Source organism: Pristiophorus japonicus, chromosome 9, assembly GCF_044704955.1.
Source record: "Pristiophorus japonicus isolate sPriJap1 chromosome 9, sPriJap1.hap1, whole genome shotgun sequence".
NCBI classification, from domain to species: domain Eukaryota; kingdom Metazoa; phylum Chordata; class Chondrichthyes; family Pristiophoridae; genus Pristiophorus; species Pristiophorus japonicus.
The window spans coordinates 107,582,809-107,606,546 of NC_091985.1; the positions used below are offsets into that span (position 1 = coordinate 107,582,809).

At 40.9% G+C, this 23,738-nt stretch overlaps 2 protein-coding genes across 5 annotated transcripts in view; one reads left to right on the forward strand and one right to left on the reverse strand.

Moving 5' to 3' along the window:
• The window catches only part of LOC139273164 (rho guanine nucleotide exchange factor TIAM2-like), a 418,212-nt gene extending 398,327 nt beyond the window's left edge, over positions 1 to 19,885 (forward strand). For both annotated transcript variants that reach the window (XM_070889673.1, XM_070889672.1), the window contains 7 exons: positions 7,310 to 7,428; positions 8,501 to 8,609; positions 10,612 to 10,670; positions 10,809 to 10,914; positions 13,596 to 13,683; positions 18,226 to 18,383; positions 18,926 to 19,885. In XM_070889673.1, coding sequence (XP_070745774.1) covers positions 7,310 to 7,428; positions 8,501 to 8,609; positions 10,612 to 10,670; positions 10,809 to 10,914; positions 13,596 to 13,683; positions 18,226 to 18,383; positions 18,926 to 19,545 — 1,259 coding nt within the window. In that variant the 3' untranslated portion in view covers positions 19,546 to 19,885. The remainder of the gene's footprint in view (positions 1 to 7,309; positions 7,429 to 8,500; positions 8,610 to 10,611; positions 10,671 to 10,808; positions 10,915 to 13,595; positions 13,684 to 18,225; positions 18,384 to 18,925) is intronic.
• Positions 19,886 to 20,337: 452 nt separating this feature from the next.
• The window catches only part of tfb1m (transcription factor B1, mitochondrial), a 54,078-nt gene continuing 50,677 nt past the window's right edge, over positions 20,338 to 23,738 (reverse strand). For all 3 annotated transcript variants that reach the window (XM_070889675.1, XM_070889674.1, XM_070889676.1), the window contains 2 exons: positions 23,498 to 23,625; positions 20,338 to 22,143 (listed from right to left, as the gene is read on the reverse strand). In XM_070889675.1, the coding sequence (XP_070745776.1) occupies positions 21,894 to 22,143; positions 23,498 to 23,625 (378 nt within the window). In that variant the 3' untranslated portion in view covers positions 20,338 to 21,893. The remainder of the gene's footprint in view (positions 22,144 to 23,497; positions 23,626 to 23,738) is intronic.

Consider the following 23,738-nt stretch of genomic DNA (forward strand, 5'->3'; position numbering starts at 1 on the left):
CCAACTAGAGAACAGGCTATTTTAGATCTAGTATTGTGCAATGAGTAAAGGTTAATTAACAACCTTGTAGTAAAGGAGCCCTTAGGGAAGAGTGACCATAATATGATAGAATTTTACATTAAGTTTGAAAGGGATTAAATTAAATACGAAACTAGGTTCTTAAATCTAAACAATGGAAACTGTGTAGGTATGAGGGAGAGTTGGCTAAGGTAGATTGAGAAACTACATTAAAAGGTATGATCGTAAATAAGCAATGGCTAGCATTTAAAGAATTAATACATAATTTACAACAAACATACTTTAAGGCACAAACTCCCCACAGGAAAAGTGGTCCAACCATGGCTAACAAGGGAAGTTAAAGGACTCAATTTTCCCCAGTGATTTGCGTCGTTTTTTTTTTTTGGCACCACCGCTTTTTTTAGGTCTAGGTTTTTTTTAAAATCCAAGTTTCCCCAATCTTTGTGCGCCAGCGTAATTCAGTTAGTTACAATAATTTTAGGTTCGTTTTTTTTGTCATAGTCTGCGCCAGTTTTTCTCTTATGTAAGTTTAGCCAATTAAAATTTCTCTTAGGTCGGCATATGTGACCACTCCCGAAAAACCTTTTGGGGGACTTGACAAAAACCAGCACACATTAAAAAATCAGCACAGAAAGACACCATTGTTTTTCGCCGAAATTTTGGAGGGAATCAAGAGCACACAAAAATGTATAATAAAGCTTAATTTTTTTTTAACGTGAAACAGAGGAAATGGAAGTTTAATGGAATTTTTTCAAGTTTTCATTTTTTTAAAACTGACACGCCAGCACCGAACGTCTCCGAAGAGGGCTCGAGGGTCAGAGCATTGGCCAGCAGAATCGGTCCCTCGCCCGGACATAGGGGCTCAGGGCTTGGCTTCATAAGAAGCCCGCTGGGGGTGGGGGGCTATGGAAGGCATCAGAAGCCTGCACTACACATCAAGTGAAACCCAGGGGGCTGTGGAAGGTGAACGGATCAAATGAAGCCCGGGGTGATGTTCCCGATCACTGCGCTTGTTCAAACCTGGATGTGGTCCATACTAAAACTCGTCGGGAGAGACAACAAAGAACCTTGTCCTGCCTGCCGTTTTGAGCTTCTTGCAAAGGTACAATTTAATCATGGAGGCAATGCAGGTGCAGCTTCGAGAATCCGGAGTTCCGGAATGATCGGTGGTAAGAGTCGTCCAGAATCCATAAAATGTTCCGGAATCCAGACGCGACAAACTTGCTCGACCTCGGGCCTCGCCTCGCTGCCGCACGCTTCGCTCTGCTCGACTCACCGCCGCTGCTGTTACCTCAGGGCCTCCTTGCCAGCCCACCCGACAACCTCCTCGGCAGGGCCGGCCCGCCGACAACCTCCTCAGCGGGGCCCGCCCGCCCGACAACATCCGCGGCGGGGCCCGCCCGCCCGACGGCATCCTCAGATGACATCCTACTCGACGGAGCCCTGCCCGACATGAACACCTCCTCGGCGGGGCCCGAACAGCTCCTCGGCAGGTACCTCCCACCCCTCTCTTTCTGACGTTCCGAAATCCGGAAATACCCAAACCTGGGCTCGGGTGTTTCCGGATTCGTGACGTCAGAAAGCAAATCGAATGTCCGATTTTTCCAATGACAATTAAAGTTCTCACACACAACTGGCTGTTTAAAAATGGCTGATTGCAGACCGGGAGCTGTACTGGGCATACCTGCCCATAGGAATTACGTCAAAAACGTCTTTTTTTTTTGTGCATGCGCAGAAGGGGGGGCATTGTTTTTTCGGTGCAGACATTAGACTGCACCCCCAAGGCTACAGGACAGGCTGCATAGCGCCAATTTCAAAAAATAGAATGGTGAAACTTGCCATTTTTTGTGGAGTAGTTGGGGCCAAGAAAAACGAGCGTAACTCTGGCAGTATGCCAAAAAACAGCATTGGGGAAAATTGAGCCCATAATGTTATCCAAAAGAGCAGTAAGCCTAAGGATTGGGAAAATTTTAGAATTCAGCAAAGGAGGACCAAGAAATTGATAAAGAAAGGGAAAATAGAATATGAGAGTAAACTAGTGAGAGACATAAAAACAGACTGTAAAAGCTTCTATAGGTATATAAAAAGGAAAAGATTAGCAAAAGTAAATGTGGGTCCCCTACAGACCGAGACAGGAGAAATTATAATGGGGAATAAGAAAATGGCAGAGAAATTAAACAAGTACTTTGCGTCTGTCTTCACGGAAGAAGATACAAAAAACCTTTAGGAAATAATGGAGTACCAAGGGTCTAGTGAGAATGAGGAACTGAAAGAAATTAGTATTAGTAAAAAAAATAGTCCTGGAGAAATTAATGGGACTGAAAGCTGATAAATCACCTAGACTTGATGACCTTCATCTTAGGATTTTGAAAGAGGTGGCTATAGAGTTAATGGATGGATTGGTTGTCACCTTCCAAAATTCCATAGATTCTCGAACGGTTTCCGCAGATTGGAAGGTAGCAAATGTAACCCTGCTATTTAAGAAAGGAGGGAGAGAGAAAATAGGGAACTACAGACCAGTTAGGCTGACATCAGTCGTAGGGAAAATGCTAGAATCTATTAAGAATGTGGTAACAGGGCACGTAGAAAAGAATAATAGGATTGGGCAGAGTCAACATGGATTTATGAAAAGGAAATCATGTTTGACAAATCAGTTTTTTGAGGTTGTAATTAACAGAGTAGATAAGGGGGGACCACTGGATGGATTTTCAGAAGGCATTCGATAAGGTGCCACACAAGAGGTTTTTGAACAAAAAATTAGGACTCATGGGATTGGGGTAATATACTAACATGGATTGAGGATTGGTTAACGGACAGAAAACAGAGTAGGAATAAATGGGTCATTTTTAGGTTGGCAGACTGTAACTAGTGGGGTGCTGCAAGGATCGGTGCTTGGGCCCCAGCTATTCACAATCTATATCAATGATTTGGATGAGGGGACCAAATGTAAAATGTCCAAGTTTGCTGATGATCTAAAGCTACATGGGAATGTAAGTTGTGAGGAGGATGCAAAGAGACTTCAAGGGAATATAGACAGGCTAAGTGAGTGGGGCAAGACAATGGCACATGGAATATAATGTGGAGAAATGTGAAGTTATCCACTTTGATATGAAAATTAGAAAAAGCAGAGTATTTTTTAAATGGTGAGAGATTGGGAAATGTTGGAGTTCAGAGGGACTTGGGTCTCTTTGTACACTAATAGTTACCATGCAGGTACAGCAAGCAATTAAGAAAGCAAATGGTATGTTGGCCTTTATTACAAGAGGATTTGAGTATAAGAGTAAAGACGTCTTACTGCAATTATATAGGGCCCTGGTGAGACCGCACCTGGAATATTGTGTACAGTTTTGGTCTCCTTGCCTAAGGAAGGATAGACTTGCCATTGGGGGAGTGCAACAAAGGTTAGCAGACCGATTCCTGGGATGGGGGGTGGGGGACTGTCCTATGAGGAGAGATTGAGTAGACTAGGCCTATATTCTCTAGGGTTTAGAAGAATGAGAGGTGACCTCATTGAAACATACAAAATTATTACAGGGCTTGACATGCTAGATGCATGAGCATGTTTCCTGCGGCTGAGGAGTCGAGAACCAGGAGTCACAGTCTCAGAAAAAGGGGTCAGTCATTTAGGACTGAGGTGAGGAAAAACTTCTTCACTCAGAGGGTAGTGAATCTTTGGAATTCTCTACCCCAGAGGGCTGTGGAGGCTGAGATATTAAGGGAATCAAGGAATATGTGCAGGAAAATGGAGTTGAGGAAGAAGAGATCTTCTTCAATGGCAGAGCAGGCTCGAGGGGTAGAATGGCCTAATCATGCTCCCAATTCTTATGTTCTTATCAGGTTTAGATTAGCTATAGAAAATGTCCGAGAGAAATCTAGAGTAAAAATACTTAATTGGAGGAAGGCCAATTTCAGTGGGTTGAGAATGGATCTTGCCCGGGTAAATTGGAATCAAAGATTGGTAGGCAAAACCGTAATCGAACAATGGGCTGCTGAGGAAATGGTTCATTCCCATGAGGGGGAATAGTAGGGCAACCAAAATCAGATCTCCCTGGATGACAAAAAACATAAAGTAAGATGAAGCAAAGAAAGGGAGGTGTATGACAGATGTCAGGTTGAGAATACAAGTAAGAACCAGGCTGAATATAGAAAGTTCAATGGGGAAGTGAAAAAATAAATGAGAAGCAAAGAGAGAATATGAGAATAGACTGGCAGCTAACATAAAAGAGAATCCAAAAGACTTCTATAGGCATATGAATAGTAAACGGTTAGTAAGAGGGAGAGGTGGGCTGATTAGGGACTAAAATGGAGAGCTACGCATGGCCAAGGTACTTTCCATCTCTCTTTACCAAGGAAGAAGATGCTGCCAAAGTCCGAGTGAAAGAGGAGGTAATTGAGATACTGGATGGGATAATGCGCTGGAAACGTACCACCAGCGCTGCCTCCGCAAGATCCTGCAAATCAACTGGGAGGAAGACGCACCAACGTCCGTGTTCTCGATCAGGCCAACATCCCCAGCATCGAAGCACTGACCACACTCGACTAGCTCCGTTGGGCGGGCCACATTGTCCGCATGCCTGACATGAGACTCCCAAAACAAGCGTTCTACTTGGAACTCCTACACAGCAAGCGAGCCCCAGGTGGGCAGAGGAAACGTTTCAAGGACACTCTCAAAGCCTCCTTGATAAAGTGCAACATCCCCATGGGAATCCCTGGCCCAAGACTGCCCAAAGTGGCGGAAGAGCATCCGGGAGGTCACTGAGCATCTTAAATCTTGTTGCCAAGAGCATGCAGAAACCAAACGCAGACAGTGGAAGGAGCGTGTGGCAAATCAGACTCCCATAAGTAAGGGGGATTGGAAGATTATGGCCAGTACCTCTGCAATTTCCACCTTTTACTTCCCTTGGCATCCTAGGATGCATCCCATCTGGTCCTGGTGACTTATCTACTTCCAGCCTTTCTAGTACTTCCTCTCTATCAATTTTGATCCCATCATCATCATCATCATCATCAACATAGGCTTCAACCACTCTGTCCCACCTGTGACAGAGACCATAATTCCTGTATTGGACTGTTGAGTCACCTGAGAACTCTTTTTAGAGTGGAAGTCAGTCTTCCTCGATTTTGAAGGACTGCCAATGATGAAGATGATGGGATAAAAATTGATAGAGGAAGTAATAGAAAGGCTGGAAGTAAAGTCACCAGGACCAGATGGAATGCATCCTAGGATGCTAAGGGAAGTAAAGGTGGAAATTGCAGAGGTACTGGCCATAATCTTCCAATCCCCCTTAGTTATGGGGGTGGTGGCAGAGGAGAATTGCAAATGTTACACTCATTCAAAAAAGGGTGTAAGGATAAACCCAGCAAACTACAGGCCATTCACTTTAACCTTGGTAGTGGGGTAGCTTATAGAAATGATAATCCGGAACAAAATTAACAGTCACTTGGGCAAGTATGGATTACAAATCGTGTTTAACTAACTTGATCGAGATTTTTGATGAGGTAAGAGGGTTGATGAGAGCAACGTGGTTGATGTGGTGTATATGGACATCCAAAAGGTGTTTGATAAAGTGTCACATAAAATGCTTGCCAGCAAAGTTGAAGCCCACGGAATAAAAGGGACTGTGGCAGCATGGATACAAAATTGGCTAAGTGACAGCAGACAGAGTAGTGGTGAACAGTTATTTTTCGGATTGGAGGACGGTATACAATGGTGTTCCCCAGGAGTCGGTACTAGGACTACTGCTTTTCTTGGTGTATATCAGTGACCTGGATTTGGGTGTACAGGGCACAATTTCAAAGTTTGCAGATGACACAAAACTTGGAAGTATAGTGGACTTCAAGAGGACATAGACAGGCTGGTGGATGGGCAGACATGGAGAATGAGAAAAGGCAATATAAACTAAAGGCTGAAATTCTAAATGGAGTGCAGGAACAGAGTCCTGGGAGTGGGGAATATCTGCACAAACTGTTGAAGGTGGCAGGGCAGGTTGAGAAAGCAGTTAAAAAAGCATATGAGATCCTGGGCTTCATTAATAAAGGCATTGAGTACAATAGCAAGGAAGTTATGATGAACCTTTCTAAAACACTGATCCGGCCTCAACTGGAGTATTGTGTCCAATTCTGGGCACCGCACTTTAGGAAGGATGTGAAGGCCTTAGAGAGGGTGCAGAAAAGATTTACAAGAATGGTTCCATGGATGAGAGACTTCAGTTACGGAACTGGAGAAGCTGGGATTGTTCTCCTTAGAACAGAGATGGTTGAGAGGAGATTTGCTAGAGATCTAGACAGAGTAGATAGAGAGAAACTGTTCACATTGGCGGAATGGTCGAGAACCAGAGGACATAGATTTAAGGTGATTAGCAGAAGAACCAAAGGTGACATGAGAAATAAATTTTTTAGGCAGCAGGTGGTTAGGATCTGGAATGCACTGTCTGAAAGGGTGGTGGAGGCAGATTCAATCGTGGCTTTCAAAAGGGAATTGGATAAGTACCTAAATTTTTAAAAATTGCTGGGCTACGGGGAAAGGGCAGGGGAGTGGGACTTGCAGAAGTGGTCTTGCAGAGAGCTGGCACGAGCTCAACGGGCCGAATGGCAGCCTCCTGTGCTGCAACCATTCTATGACTACAGTCTAGGGCTTGTGAGTGCCACCTTAGTTAATGTCTTGCTCATCTTGAGGTTTAGTGATGTTCAAAATAAAAACTGATTTTTACTTTTCTCCAAATTTACCATTTTTGGGCTCCATACCACTTGTCCCCATTCTGATTTTTGCTGCTAAAAATACAAACTGAAAGACACTCCCAAGAGATAGTTTTTAATTGGCAATTAAGGCTGATTTGTAAAGTCCTTAAGTGGCTTGCATGAAATGATTTTCGGTAATCTGAACTCATAGCACAAAATGGCTCAAATTCAGTATTTAATTGACATTAACTTGGCAATCTCACTCAGATGCCACAGAATGATTGATTTTACAAGTGGAAAATGTCACACTGGTGCAATGGGTGGTGTTTTTCTGAAGCTGCAGCTGAATAATATTGTTGGGGCAGAGCAGAGGGAGCTTTACGAACTGGCAGTACTTGTTCACCCCTGGTGATTGAAATAGGAATATATACCATTTCCCAACACTTAACATCCTTCACCTTGATCAGTGCAAGATGTGCCAAATATTCAAACCCAGGTACCATCTGTAGAAAAAAATGTGGTGATAAGCACTGAAATTATTTTGCTTGAACGTTTTACGGATAATAATTGGTAACTGTAACTTGCTGCTGAATGTTCAATTTTTCAACCACAGAGGCACTAAAAGCAATGGAGAAAGTGGCTAGTCACATCAACGAGATGCAGAAAATCTATGAGGATTATGGGACAGTCTTTGATCAGCTGGTTGCAGAGCAGCCTGGAACTAAGAAAGAGGTAAAACTCTTGGCATCGGCTACTTTTTCCTCCCTCTTTTTGCCTTCTCCTGAAGGCGCTGGCTCATGCTTCAAACAGGCGTCCTTCTGCTGCACCGCCATAATAGTCATTCTTTGCAATTGAGCATAGACCACGAGTGCCTGCATGCTAGGAAGGCATCGCAGTCATCTGATTTTTGTCCTCAACCATGCACTTTCCTAGTGTGGTTTAGCAATTAGAATTGAGAATCTTGACTGATTTTTGTTTTCATTTTCCTACCCGAGAGGATCACTGGGCTGGCTGAGACCAGAAAACTCAGCATGGACTGGAGATCAAACCTGGGATCCTCCTAGTCTGCAGAGCTTATTTTGGGCAGTGACTTACAAACCGAGCCTACAGAGACACTAACATCTGACTTCTGAATTCATTCATTAATAATCTGGGAATGTTACCGTTTTCTGTCCAACTACTGATTGTAGTTAGAAGAAACCTTTATTTTTGAAGAGTTTAAGGTATCCTAAACTGAGTAAAATTGAGTACTTTGTGAGTGCTAGTTGAATTCCAAGGCTTTGTAAGCGTTGTATCCTGTGCATGCATTTTGTTCTAAGAAAATCTCGCACAAGTTACAGATGGAAAAATGGGCAATACCTGTATCTAATATTGTGATTCAGCCACTTCTAGTCTACCTATTTGACCAGCATATTCATGATTTAATAATTGCTTAAAAATAATGGTGCTCTCAATCCCTTAGTTATTTGCAGTCTAGGGGCAAGAGCTCGAGAGAAATGCAGCCACATGTTCCCCTTTTCCCATGGCGAGCATATTTATTGTGATAGGCTGAATTTGCTTATTTTTACACTACTGACACTAAAGCTGGCAGGTGATCAATCATTTCACAAGAACTGTTATATCAGATTTAGTTTGGTGTATGCTTTTTCACCTCTCAATTATAAAAGGGTGCATTTTGCGAATTGCGTGCACCTTCTATCTTAATCTGATTTTCACTGATTTATTTTTTGCTGTTGTTTATTATCGGTATCTCCAGAGGGTTTTTTTTTAGTTCTGTAACTTCAATTCCTCAATTGTATTTTAGGTCACAGAGCTTTCAATGGGAGAACTTTTACTGTACTCTTCAGTTACTTGGTTAAACCCTTTCCCATCTCTGAGTCGAATGAGAAAAGATCCTGAACTCACCATCTTTGGTAAGTGCCATATATAAGAACACTAGGACTAGGAGCAGGAGCAGGTCATACTGCCCCTCGAGCCTGCTCTGCCATTTAATCCGATCATGGCTGATCCGATCATGGACTCAGGTCCACTTCCCTGCCTACTCTCCATAACCCCTTATTCCCTTATCATTTAAGAAACTGTCTATTTCTGTCTTAAATTTATTCAATGTCCCAGCTTCCACAGCTCTGAGGCAGCGAATTCCACAACCCTCTGAGAAGAAATTATTCACCATCTCAATTTTAAATGGGCGGCCCCTTATTCTAACATCATGCCCTCTAGTTCTAGTCTTCCCCATCAGTGGAAACATCCTCTCTGCATCCACCCTGTCAAGCCCCCTCATAATATTATACGTTTCTATACGATCACCTCTCATTCTTCTGAATTCCAATGAGTAGAGGCCCAACCTACTCAACCTTTCCTCAAGTCAACTCCCTCATCTCCGGAATCAACCTTGTGAACCTTCTCTGAACTGCCTCCAAAGCAAGTATATCCTTTCGTAAATATGGAAACCAAAACTGCACGCAGTATTCCAGGTGTGGCCTCACCAAAACCTTATATAGCTGTAGCAAGACTTCTCTGCTTTTATACTCCATCCCCTTTGCAATAAAGGCCAAGATTCCATTGGCCTTCCTGATCACTTGCTGTACCTGCATACTATTCTTTTGTGTTTCATGCACAAGTACCCCCAGGTCCCACTGTACTGCAGCACTTTGCAATCTTTCTCCATTTAAATAATAACTTGCTCTTTGATTTTTTTTCTGCCAAAGTGCATGACCTCACACTTTCCAACATTATACTCCATCTGCCAAATTTTTGCTCACTCACTTAGCCTGTCTATGTCCTTTTGCAGATTTTTCGTGTCCTCTTCACACATTGCTTTTCCTCCCATCTTTGTATCGTCAGCAAACTTGGTGGATGGCTTCTTTGATTTTAATCAGCTTTACTAGACTAAGGAGCAAACAGCATCTCCAGATTGTTATTCATGGATGAGAAAAATGCAGATGCTCATTCTAGCAGGGGACTGAGTCTATGGTGGGTGTTTTTCAGCTCTCTCCCTATCATCAGTGCAGTCGTTTAACTGAAGATTGCTTCTTCAGCCCCTTGCATCTCTCATCCTAAAGGCAGTAAAAGTTATGCTATCAGCAGCTGTTTGGTACCACAAGTGGCCATCCTTCATGTATAAGCTTGGATGGGGGGATATTAATGGGCTATTTAACTATAGAAAGTTATCATAGCCAAGGCTGGTCCTGTTCACACCTAACATGCACATTTACAGAAAGAATCACTGGATGATGATCAGTGTGCAAACCTGAATTGACTTCCCCTCCTTAGTCTGGAAAGATCAGATCACTTGTAGCAGCACCTTCTCTCTACACCTGCTCACCCGCCCCTCCCCCTCCCCACTGCTGTTCCAGTCAGGATTATGAAATTTGCTACAGACCAGAGATTGGACCTTGAATCTTGTTCGTCTTGATGCCTGAGTGCCATACTACATTTATCCACTGAATCTGCAGGGAGCGATCTGAGGATTTCTTCTGATAAAATTTTTTTTTAATGTGCACTGGAGGTTTAAGGGAGAAGGGTAAGAGAGAACTTTTGCTGCTGTTTAGAACCAACTTTCATTTACGTCTTTTTTAAAAAAAACGCACGCACATGTGCACCGGTTGTATATTTACATTTTTTTAGTGATCTGGAAAAACTTGTATTAACCTCTATTCAAAAATGCTGCTTTCAAGGTTTTGCTTTTAGTCAGTAGTTTTTTTGGTTTTAGCAAAGAAAACTGCAGGTTTTGTAGCCATAATCTATTTACAGCTAACTTCCTGATTTTTCTTTTGTGCATTACAATACTTGAAGTGAATGACATTCAGTCTAGTTGTAGATGTGTCACTTCTCTCTTACTCCCAGTAACCTTTATTTCTTTAAATCAGCAGCCATAGTGTTGTGACTGACACATGTGTATCTTTCATTCTCCAGTTTTTAAGCGAGCTGTCATACTGGTCTATAAGGAGATCCACAAACTTAAAAAGAAAACCGTAAGTGACATGTTTGCACTCCCATCAATGCACGTCCAGTACTACTTTTTTGCCATTGATCTTACCCCTGAATGTGTGTGAAAATATTTTCTAATTGTGTTTGAATGTTTGACTCATGAAACCTGTTCTCTTTCTTAGGGAACAGTTCCACGCTCTGCTTACATCCACGGTGATATTGATCAGTTTAAATTCAGATGGCTGATTCCACTATCAGCTCTTCAGGTCAGGCTGGGAAATGCTGCAGGTAATTCAGTTTTAATATAATGGCAATGACATTATGTAATCCTAGCCCATTGCATCAATACAGTACTGTGGAGCTACTTATTACAGATCTATTGTTTCCCACCATTTTCCAGAGGATTCTAAAATAGATTTTTATTTCTTTAAATAGGATCTAAAACTCCTCTTCCTTTAACTATGAGCAAATAGTCATTTTCTCTTAACCACATGGACAAGATCACAACCACATAACCTTTTCCAAGGTTTCTGCTATGACTGTTGAGCTAGGGGCCAGGCCATGTATGAGAGCATCCTAAGGCATTGGTTTAATTGCTTCCCCCGCCCCCCCCCCCTCCCCCACCACCATCAGCTCGCCAGAAATGCCAAAGGATTTCACAATACCTCCACCCCATAACACAACTGAATACAAGATTTTTCTTCTCACAAAATAATGTCGTTATTAAACCCTTTTTTCTTAACTTGCCATTTTCATGTTATGTCAGGTAAATAATGTTTATGGGGGAGATATTTTAGTTGCCTTTTAATGTTTTTCATAAGAAATGAAAACAGCTCAGATAATCATGTATTTATGGGTTTTCTTCTCTATTGCAATCCCTTGTACTGCCAGGTATAGTTCAAGACAATGTAAAAATTCTGTCATTTCTCTTCTCTTCCCCCCCCCCCCCCCTCCTCCTGTCCACACACAGATGGAGCCCCTCCCTATCTCTGTAACCTCGTCCCGCTCTATAACCCTACAAGATATCTGCGCTCCTCCAATTCTGGCTGCTTGCACGTCCCCAATTTTATTTGCTCCATTACTGGTGGCCGTGCCTTCAGCTGCCGAGGCCCTAAGCTCTGCAATACCCTCCCTAAATCTCTCCACCTCTCTTTCCTCCTTTTAAGATGCTCCTTAAAACATACCTCTTTAACCAAGCTTGAGGTCATCTGCTCTAATAATCTCAGCATCAAATTTTGTTTGATAATGCTCCTGTGAAGAACCTTAGGATGTTTTACTGTGTTAAAGGTGCTATATAAATGCAAGTTGTTGTTTTTCTAATTCCATTAGCTCCACTATTACAATCTCAACAGGTTACATGCAGGTGGGCAGCAGTATATTGGATCACTAGTGGCAGTATATTTATAGTTAAGGGGAAATACATGTAGCAAGACTGCTTTGTTCCTCTGATTATATAGGGGGCACTAGAATAGATCAGGAAATTTCATCGGTCTAGTATCCTATCAGTCACTGTGGGGAGAGAAGTGATGGAGCAGTATTCAATTTAGACTTTGAATACACTTTGCATGTGTGGTGTTCAGTGTAGAGATATCATCCTAAGTGCGACTGAGAGACACCAGTCAGTGTACAGATATCACTCTGAGGGAGGGAGACTGAGTGACACCAGGCAGTGTACAGATATCTCCCGGAGTTTCTTACAGATAAAAACATAGAAACATAGAAAATAGGTGCAGGAATAGGCCATTCGGCCCTTCGAGCCTGCACCACCATTCAATGAGTTCATGGCTGATCGTTCATCTCAGTACCCTTTCCTGCTTTCTCTCCATACCCCTTGATCCCTTTAGCCGTAAGGGCCATATCTAACTCTCTCTTGAATATATCCAATGAACTGGCATTAACAACTCTCTGCGACAGGGAATTCCACAGGTTAACAACTCTCTGAGTGAAGAAGTTTCTCCTCATCTCAGTCCTAAATGGCCTACCCCCTTATCCTTAGACTATGTCCCCTAGTTCTGGACTTCCCCACATTGGGAACATTCTTGCTGCATCTAACCTGTCCAGTCCTCAGAATTTTATATGTTTCTATACGGTATTAAAGTATTCATGTATCTCAAGATGCTGGGTATGATAGATGAGCGGATTAAGATATAGGCGTTGAAATTGGTCTTCAAAGATGGCGCAAATCTATAAAAAAAGAAAATCGGGCATGGTGTAAAACAGGCTGCTGATTTGTTGTCACCTGTTTTGCATTATCACTGAAAACCAATTTCATCCCCATAGTGTTTATTGCCGGGGAGTGCATAAAAATAAATGAGTGTAATAATTAAAAGGTACATTGCTTGCGTGTATCAATCTGGTCAGTGGACATGCCATGCATGCTGATTAGAATTAACTTATTTCAAAATGTACACATTAGTAGGCCGCTGTTTCATGCCGTAATTATTTCCAGGCCATTTATTCTAGCACTCTGCAGGGATTGTGACTTTTTAAAAAATGTAGTACAGTTTCTGGTGGATGGAAGTGGCAGCAAAATAGAAGTTATGTATTTTTATAATCATCTTTACTTACAAACTTGAATGACTAAAGGATTTGACAACTTATTTTCCACAGTAAAAGGAATATATCTTTAAGCTCATGTGCCCAAATGTATTCGAACACAAGCAAACAATTTATTCTAACTTTTGAATGACAGCAGAACTGTAACTAGTTTTTGGAAAAACAGCACAGAAATTGCTTTCAGCAGCTGTACCCTTCAGGAACCATGGTTCAATTAATTCTTTCTATGAACCTTACTAGAATGTTTTCTATAAGAGCTGAACTATTTTACAGGTCATTACAACCTTCATGTCTTGGTTTACAGCTCCCGATCCAGAAATTCCAGAGTGCAGGCAGTGACATAACTACGCCGCCAGGGACTTTCTTCCTACAATAATCACTGTCTTTTTCATTACTTGTTTTTTTTGGTACAGGCACAGATACCAACTGCATCTGGGAGCTAATCCATACTAAATCTGAAATAGAAGGGCGGCCTGAAACAGTTTTTCAGCTGTGTAGCAGGTAACCTGAATAATGTCTTGTCCATTTTCATACGTAAATAAAGACTGTCTTCCAGAAGGGTTTTAACAGACTGTTTCTTGATGCACTACATTCTTCTATTTTAATAACTCTCTAATTTTGCACCTTAGTGATATCTTCAAAGAGTTGCATGAGTCTGTTACACCAATGCCTCTTGTCTTCCATTTGCCTATGTCAAAGTTGGAGTTTACCAATTTACTAATATGGGGCTACATTTATATGAATGTACACTTCCCACAAAAAAGCTAAATCCAGCTGCGCAGCAATGCATGCATTTTCAAATCAAAATAAAACCATGAATCCATAATCATAAAACTTTGGTTTAATTGGTTTTAATCAAAAAACTATTTTAAGGAGCGAATAATTGAGATAATAAACCTTTGCTACTGTCTTTGCAAAGTATAATACAGAAAGGAGTTGATGTGCAGCATTAGTTATGTGCATAGTGCTTCCTCTCGTATAGAACTTTGCTCAACTATTTGTGCATGAGGCAAGGTGACTGAAGTTGTGTTCTATGTCGAAGTTGCCAGTAGATATAGTGAATTACATGCAGTGCCAGGTAGAGAAAACAGTTTTGTGCATCACACCAAAACTGTAGTATGTTGAGGTTTACATTCTGGGTTTTATTGAATTTAATTATGTTGGAACCCATCCTTTGGGAGTAATTATTGGGCTGGATCTTGCTGGAAAAATAACAGCCTGTTAATGACGTATGCCGTTATTAATGTGCAAATTGAGTTCAGGGCATTTAAGAGATACACGGTGAGTTGTGAATCTCCAGGACATTGTAGTCGATTTACACCACTCCACCATTTGCTTCGCACAAATGGCATGTCTCCCTTAGCCTCCCCGTTATTTTTAAGAACATGCTGGATGTACATATTAATTGCCTGTTAAACTCACGATAGAAAGTTATGGCTGATAATTAACTAAGTACCTTGTTAATGACATGATAATGGTTAATGCAATCAACCTCTCTGGCCCAGAAAAGAAACTATTTAAATTGTTAAATTTCATACTGCATATAGTAAATTATTATTCAAGATTTTAAAAATCTGTCTCGTTTCGCGCGCTCTCAATCCATTCCTTCTTTCCCTCGTTATTTCACTTTCTGTATCTTCTTTGACTCCTTCACCCACCTTCTCCGAAGTCCTCTCTTTTTTTTCCCCCCCTCAATCCTTAAAACTCTAAGTAATGAGATAATGAGTTCACTATAGTCCCAGATGCCCCATTGCCATGTTGTTATCAGCTCGCACCTCCAGCAAGTTACAGTGCAAAAAAAAATTGAGCTGAAGGGTGTTGAATAATGTCTAATGCCACACGCTGTGAGATACAATTTAAATTAAAGCAAAGAAAAATTGTGATCAATTTAAACTATTCTCAAACTGAATTATGGATAATCTCCTTTCTGGCAACTGTACACAAAGTGTTCAGTTCCAAAGCTGCTTAATTGTCAGTACAGCTTCTTAGTGCCTATTTTCTGTCTATTACCACCTTCTGCAGATGGGTTCAGGAAATTGAACTGTTAATTTCAATTTCTTTGAAAAGTAAACTTGTATACTAGCTGGCTAGCTCAAAAAATAATTTCAGTTGGGAAGCCCATATAAAAAAGAACAGTTGGGCCGGGTTTTAGAGTCATTACACTTGCAATTTGCCCATAGACTTTCCATGGGATCTTGCATGGGAAGTTCCTCTCAGTCAACTCGTGAAAAAGCACGGCACCCTCTACAGAGCATCTGGGACCGGTGAGAACAGGGCAAGCAACTTTGTATCTCCTTAACTAATCTGATTGAAGAATCATTAATGAGCAGTGCAGAGTCTGAATAGGAAGTGTCAGTTAGAATGGCGAATTCAATGTCCAATCAAGTACAGGAAAGAAAGATTGGACTGAGACAAAGAAAAAGTTTTAAAAAAATAATTAAAAAAATCTCAACACTAATCTGAAGGAATGAGACTCCGCACTTGTTACATGTTCATTCTTTGTGCCAGAGAGGTTGTTTGGCAGTAATTAAGACTTCCCATGCCGTTAAAAGGGAACTTACGTGGACAAGCCCTAACCTTTTCTGCGTATATATCGGGTAAGTGCAGCAACTTCACGGAGTTCCATATGTTTTAATGGCGAGTCTCTCGGCGAGATATCATTATAGTACAGCTTCTGGAGAAGCAGGCCATCTCAGACAGCAACTTCCTGATTTATGCATTTAACTGCACATGTCAGGTCGCTGGATGCTGTTAACGGTAAGCGCCGTTAGCCACACTGTTATTTTTACTGTAAAATCAGGCCATTGTTCTGCTCCTTCTCGAGCAATAGGATGATCAGGAATTTCTACTGAATGTTCTTTACAAGACTGCATATTAAGTTGTCTAAAATGTAACTCAGTTTAATATCTCAAGGCTTAATATTTAGACATTTGATCTATTATAATTACTTAGTCATGTGGTGGTATGCTATAAAATACTGGCATCATGTTTTAGGAGGCAACAGATTATATACTTCAGTAGCTGTGAGTTAAGCATCGTTAGCTTTTGCAGTTTGTCTTGCAGCTGCCCCGATGTTGGTAATCATGCTATTGATAAACTAAAAGCATAAGTAATACTTCTTCATGGTAAGTTAGGGATGAGTTTGTAGTGTATTTGAATGTCAGAAACATAGAAGATAGGTGCAGGAGTAGGCCTTTCGGCCCTTCGAGACTGCACCACCATTCACTAAGATCATCTTTGATCATCACCTCAGTACTCCTTTCCTGCTTTCACTTCATACCTCTTGATCCCTTTAGCCATAAGGGCCGTATCTAACTCCCTCTTGAATATATCCAATGAACTGGCATCAACAACTCTCTGCGGTAGAGAATTCCACAGGTTAACAATTCTCTGAGTGAAGAAGTTTCTCCTCATCTCGGTCCTAAATGGCTTACCCCTTATCCTTAGACTGTGTCCCCTGGTTCTGGACTTCTCCAACATCGGGAACATTCTTCCTGCATCTAACCTGTCTCGTCCCGTCAGAATTTTATATGTTTCTATGAGATCCCCTCTCATCCTTTGAAACTCCAGTGAATACAGGCCCAGTCGATCCAGTCTCTCCTTGTACGTCAGTCCTGCCATCCCGGGAATCAGTCTGGTGAACCTTTGCTGCGCTCCCTCAATAGCAAGAACGTCCTTCCTCAGATTAGGAGACCAAAACTGATCTCAATATTCCAGGTGAGGCCTCACCAAGGCCCTGTACAACTGCAGTAAGACCTCCCTGCTCCTGTACTCAAATCCCTGAGCTATGATAGCCTACATGCTATTTGCTGCCTGCTGTACCTGCATGCCAGCTTTCAATGACTGATGTACCATGACACCCAGGTCTCGTTGTACCTCCCCTATTCTGCCTTCGTGTTTTTGCCCCCAAAGTGGATAACCTCACATTTATCCACATTATACTGCATCTGCCATGCATTTGCCCACTCACCTAACCTGTCCAAGTCACCCTGCGGCCTCTTAGCATCCTCCTCACAGCTCATACCGCCACCCAGCTTAGTGTCATCTTCAAACTTGGAGATATTACACTCAATTCCTTCATTTAAATCATTGATGTATATTGTAAATTGCTGGGGTCCCAGCACTGAGCCCTGCGGCACCCCACTAGTCACCGCCTGCCATTCTGAAAAGGACCTGTTTATCCCGACTCTCTGCTTCCTGTCTGCCAACCAGTTCTCTATCCACATCAATACATTTCCCCCAATAACATGTGCTTTAATTTTACACACCAATCTCTTGTGTGGGACCTTATCAAAAGCCTTTTGAAAGTCCAAATACACCACATCCGCTGGTTCTCCCTTGTCCACTCTACTAGTTACATCCTCAAAAAATTCTAGAAGATTTGTCAAGCATGATTTCCCCTTCATAAATCCATGCTGACTTGGACCGATCCTGTCCCTGCTTTCCAAATGCGTTGCTATTTCATCTTTAATAATTGATTCCAACATTTTCCCCACTACTGATGTCAGGCTATAATTCCCCGTCAGTCACCGAGCATTGTTACTAGACCGTGGATGATTTGATTTGTCTAATATTTTCATTAGATATGCACCAACACCTTGAATGGGTATGGGTTCAATTATATTTAGCTCCCTATACCATGCAGCAAATTCTGGCTAAGGCAAATAGGTGATCTGCTCCTGGGTTTTAGCCAGTCTTACTTTCAACTCAGCCACTAGACGGTGCCTGAAAGTGGCCAAGTTTGCCATGTCCTCTAATTTTCTTTCTATCCCTGCCATAAGGACTTTGCTTCCACTTGTTACCTCTACTGCCATTGGAAACTTGCAGACAGACCCCACATCCTAACACTTTTTGTAAAGTGTCCTAATACACCAAAGAGCAATGTGCCACTAAGCTACCATCATGTATTTAATTTTAAAAGTTAAGCATTTATTTCCAAATTCACAATTGTTGCTTTTCAAGTACTTTATCATCATAAAACCTTTTGCTCTTTGTATGCATTTATGAACAGCAGTTGTTTCACTTTAATTCCATTATTTGCAGTGATCCTGAGAGCAAGACAAATATTATTAAAGTGATACGTTCAATTCTGAGGGAGAATGTTCGCCGCCATATGACCAAATCAGAAGTACCACTTGAGAAACTGAATAAAGAACGTATGATTCCTCTGAGAAATAGAGTGCCATCCTCTGCTAAAATTGGTAAGAAAACATACAAAATCTGCTTTTATCAAAGTTTTGAATGTCCTGAAAATTAAAAGCATTTAGAAATGAGTAACTCACTCATTTTGTAGTCAACGTAATCTAATGCATTTTAATTGGATGGATACTAGGATTAAAATGTCCCTGTGTCTGTTGTGCAGAATAATGGATGGCCTGTGCTGAGAGGGGGTCCTCTGTAGTTTTGGGCTGTTACATTCACTCAGTTTATATTCTTTAAAAACCTGCTTTCCAGCTTTCCTTCCACGATTCCTCCTGTCCTACTCCTTTTATTGTATACATACCAAAGTCAACTGTCTCACCAGCTGATCTCTTGCTAACTCTGTTCAAACCAGGGATTGAACTTGGGGCCTTCCTGGTTCATACTGTTCAGTATAACATGAGGTGTATCTACAATGAGACATGAAGAAACTTGCATGAACACTAGTCATGTACAGTGGTAAAACCAAATCTCGACCACACCTTGTTTCTAGTTTCTTAATGGTGACAACAACTTGATTTTGGTTCATTCTCCTCTATTTCAGCATCAACTCGAGCATCAAAGTTGTTCAAGCATTCCCCAACAAATTGGAGTCAGGACTCTGAGAGATGCAATGCTGTTGATTCTGATGAATGTAGCCTGAGCAGTGGAACTCAAAGCAGTGGCTGCCATACCTCAGAGAGTGGACTGGAGCATAGCAGCCTTTCATATCCAAAGCAGGAACACAGTGGTCCGGAGGAACAACGGGATGATGAAGTAAAGGAATCGGACATTTTGAGTGATGATGAAGATTACTGTGAAGCCAAGAATGAGACTTTGACAAATGAAATTGAGGTACAATTTGAAAAAATGCAAATTGAAGTAGACATAGAGCAAGCACCAAGTGAACAATTGGATACAGAAGAGGTGGAACAAATAGATGATCACCCCAGGCTTGTGCGAGGCCACTTCTGTCCAATCAAAAGAAAAAGTGGCAGTACAAAGAAGAACAAAGGGAATCTGTTAGCCATGCATGAGCACAACCGATCTCTGGATAGTCAATCTGATGGGCCAAATGTTGACTTGAATTCTGTGTTGGAGAGAGAGTTTAGCGTTCAGAGCCTAACTTCCGTAGTTAATGAAGACTGCTTCTATGAAAACATCGAAAGTAATGGAGAGCCTTAGCTCCAGTCTCAAATGGGTGCTGCTCTTTACAAATGATCAGGAATTGAAGTTAGTTTGTCTGTCTATTTTAAGTCTCCAAGTTGTACTGTTCTTTTCAGTTGTTTTTGGTTTTGAAAGTAGAGATTGCAGAAGCTTTATAAAGGAAAATGGAAAGCAATGTTTAGTTTGCCTTACTGCTGTCTGCACTAAGACCACAGTTAGCCTCAAAAATGTAGATTTTTAAAACTTGTTTTCGTTAAAGAAAATATTAAGCACAGAAGTCAATTATTGTCCATTGTGGACAACAAAATTATTGTTTGGTTTCTATAATACACTAGTTTTGTATTGGATTTGCAAATAAGGCAGGTATTGAACACCAAAAATAATATTTTCAAGAAAGATAAAATTGCTTATTTTAATAGGCTGTAAATCTTAATTTTATTTATAGATGGAAAATATTGGTTTACATTAGCCCCAGGATAATGAACAGATAGAATTTGTTACATTGTGTCCAGTTTTAAGTTTTTAAAAAGCTAAGTACGGCACTGTTTGTGTTCTGTTTTATCTGTGTTTGCCAAGGTAAACCTCTGGTGGCCTGACACGGAGAGCTCTACTTATTTAACATTGTCTTCAGCACTACAGGCTTTTGTTGAGGCTGCAGTAGTGCATATGCCTCTTAATGCTAGCATATTCTTATTTAGGTATTTTTTTCTTTGTACATAAACATTGGAGGTTGTGTATATTGTAATTTTATGAAAACTGTCTGCATTGTAATATTGGTTTTAATTGGTTATATTTTGTATTCTGTTGAATGACTACTTGACATCAAATAAGCTGAAAAAGTGCTTTGATGTGGAATAAATATGCACAGTGTATTCAAGAAGCTATGTGTAGTTCTTTTCCTATTGAGGAAATTTGTCATATCATGGTCAAAGCATATTGTACCACAAGTCTAAGTCCAATTAAACCTTTATGAAAATGCTAACTTTGGTTACCTACTGATCTCACTCATTTGTGTCCATAATCCAAGGATCTTTTTTGAAACAAATCCCTACCTCAGACTGTACACTGTATATTAGAGCTCTAATGACACACCAGTGCGTTGGAATAGTAAGATCAGGTTTGTGTGTGTTCCCTAAATGCCCTTTCTGATTTTGCTTGTGCTGTTGGGGAGAGTTGGACAAGGTGTTTCTCTACAGCACAGAAGCAGTTTTCGTACTGGAAAGATATGTCCAGCTTTATATGTTGGGACGTACAATTTGTTGTGAACTTTCTAAAGTGCCACTACAAAATTGTCAGCTGATTATATAACCTTAAGTGGCCTCCTTTTATTTAAAAAGTACTACATCAGAACTGGAGCATCAAGCATTCAAAAGCAAGACTCCAGTTCTCCTAGGGGAATGAAATATGTGTTAGCACAACCAATGATGCCTGTACAGAAACATTATGAAAAGGACTGCATAGTTCATAATGGTCTCAATGACACATTTTAGGTGTTGCAATTGTTATTTAACTAATTCAATAAATGTTATCACTAAGCATTATAGAGATCAATTTATGCCGTCCATCGCAGTGCCAGTGTGGAGAAGTTTGAGATAAGCTGCTGTAATTAATTTAAACGTACTCTCTTAGCATATTGTTCTAGGCATGGGGGAAGTCTAGTTGATGCATGGACATAGTATCTGGGTGTAACCCAAACTGTCGGAAAACTACTTAAAGTGGCCGCATGGGGTGAGTTAAAAATGATTTCAACCTCGAAAGGGGAAAAAAAAGTTCATGTCCTCAGGTGTTGTAAGGCCTAATTACCCATCAGTCTCTACAATACTACTCAATCTGGGGTCTTATTAGTGGAGGTTGTTGACTCAACTGCAGCACATTGCTCTCACATGTCAATCTACCCAATGCGCCCTCGGTTGCACTCAACCCTTTTGCTCTCGCCTCCTAGCACCTTGAGTATTTCTCGAACACTCCACCTCAACACCTCGCAGGCTCTTTTTTTACAATCTCGAGATTTCAGCACTGGAAAAGAAGCTACTGAAATTTGTTATGGTGTATTTAATTAAAACAACTGCTACAAGCTACTTAATATTTTCACGTTTCTCCCAGAACTTCCCCACTTTATTACCTACCATGCTACAAATCCAATGTACTAGAAAGAACAAACCAATTGTTGCAGTCCCTTTAGTTTCAAATCCATATCTCTTTTCCCAAGAAAAAAGTGAATAGCCTCAATGAAAGTAGCTTACTAGGGTGCAGTTATCAGGCTAGTCATGAACCTGATCTTAAGCACATTTCTTTTTAATGTGTCAATTTAAAGCAATTAATAATGTAGCTTTAGCACATCAGAGTCCCAGCTCCTAGATTTCTCATCAACTTTCACTTGTTTCATATCCTTCAATGTGAATTTTTTCTTTACGTAAAAGCTTCTTTTGTCGTAATTCTTCTCTGAAGTTGTAAGTGAAAAGATTTTGGTTCTCATTGCACAGTTGGCTATACGCATCACAAAGGCTCCTGAACTGAGGTATCGTAAGTTCAGTTGGGCGGCGCGTTGGGTCGACATCAGCAGTACAAAACATTCGTTCTGTTAGCTGGGATCTCTGAATTTCAGGAAATAAAATTCTAGAAAGGACAAAAACACTTAGTAATTTTTAAATTTTTGCTGCATAAAAATTGTGAACAAATGCATTTTACAATTGCCCAAATTAGTGAATCAGTGCCCAGCTGTCATGACGTGATTGTTATCACCTACAGTTCATATTTAGACTGGAAGATTGTTGAAGTGTTTTGTGTCACTTAAAAAAAAATCAAATTCTTATCTTGTCTAAAAAAAACAATGCTCTTTGAAAAAAACCAAAAGCAACATACTGCAGATGCTGGAAATCCTCAGCGGGTTAGGCAGCATCTGTGAAGCGAGAAATAGAGTTAACATCTCTGGTCGATGACCCTTCATCAGAATTGTTTCTCTACAGATGCTGCCGGACCTGCTGAGTGCTTTCCAGCATTTTCTGTGTTTATATTTAAAACACAAAAGAAACTAGGTAGCAGTGAGTTAGACACTGGCCTTCCCCCTCTAGGAGCTGTATTCAAATATTCTCACTTCCCCGCTCTTTGTTGACTTCTTCCGAGAGTAGAATTCTATGTGCACCCAGTACTTTGCAAGTGGACAGTCTTCATGTATGAACTTTGTAAATGAAAGAGGACTGAGCATTCCATCCCTGTCCTCAAGAGGACCACCTGCACATTTACAGCAGAAATCTTGTAGGCAGGGCCCAACTTGAGAAGTTGCTCCACTGTGCTTCAAAGCCAGGTTTGGCCTTCACACCTGACTTACAGTCCACAAGTTTGGCAGCTGTGCAAAGCCATATCACCTTGCACAAACACTAACTTGTAGTCTGATGGCATTGTTAGGCACTCTGATAAGCTTAGTGATGATCCAAGTCTACTGCTGTCAATGGAATATAATCTTTTTGAAGTGGGAGGGCAAGCTTGAAGTTTTTAGTTTAAATTAAATAGCATTAATATGGAGGGGTGCTTGGTTAAAACCAGGAGCTAAAAGATGACTTAAAAATCAATTTCTTTCACTTAATGTTTCTTATGGATATAATTGCCAGCTAGCTGAAGCATATAAAAAAATAGATCAATTCCTAATTCATGATGTCCAGGCAGGAGGGAGATGAAAATAGACTGGGTCCTGCAATGAAGCTAAGCAACAGGGTGGGATGAACATTTGTACTTTGTGAGATGTGAACAGTTTGATCTAAATGCATTTTTGATGGCTTACAGGAATCCGTGTTCTCAAATGAAAATGTATACTTTTAGTTAGCTGCAGCATGTGAAAGACCTTTCATTATTGTGTTGTTCCAGTAAACCAACTGCACCAAAATCAGTTGTATACAAAATATATTACAACTGCAATCAATTTCCCTTAATATCACAAAAATAGATCAATGATAGAAACATGACTAAAACTTACTCAACTCCCCTTCGGCAGTACTTTCTCCTAAAGCTGAAGACACATCTCACCACTTTTTCCACCAGTTTGAAGGGTTGGTTAATCTGAGGTCCCACCAGCGGAGTAAAGTGCACAACTCCTACATCCACCTAGAAACCAAAAATTAGATTTTACAGATCTAACTCTTTCGAAGATCAATCCAGTTAGTCCCACTCCGCCGTTTGTTCCCCATATTTTCTCCAAGTATTTATCGAATTCCATT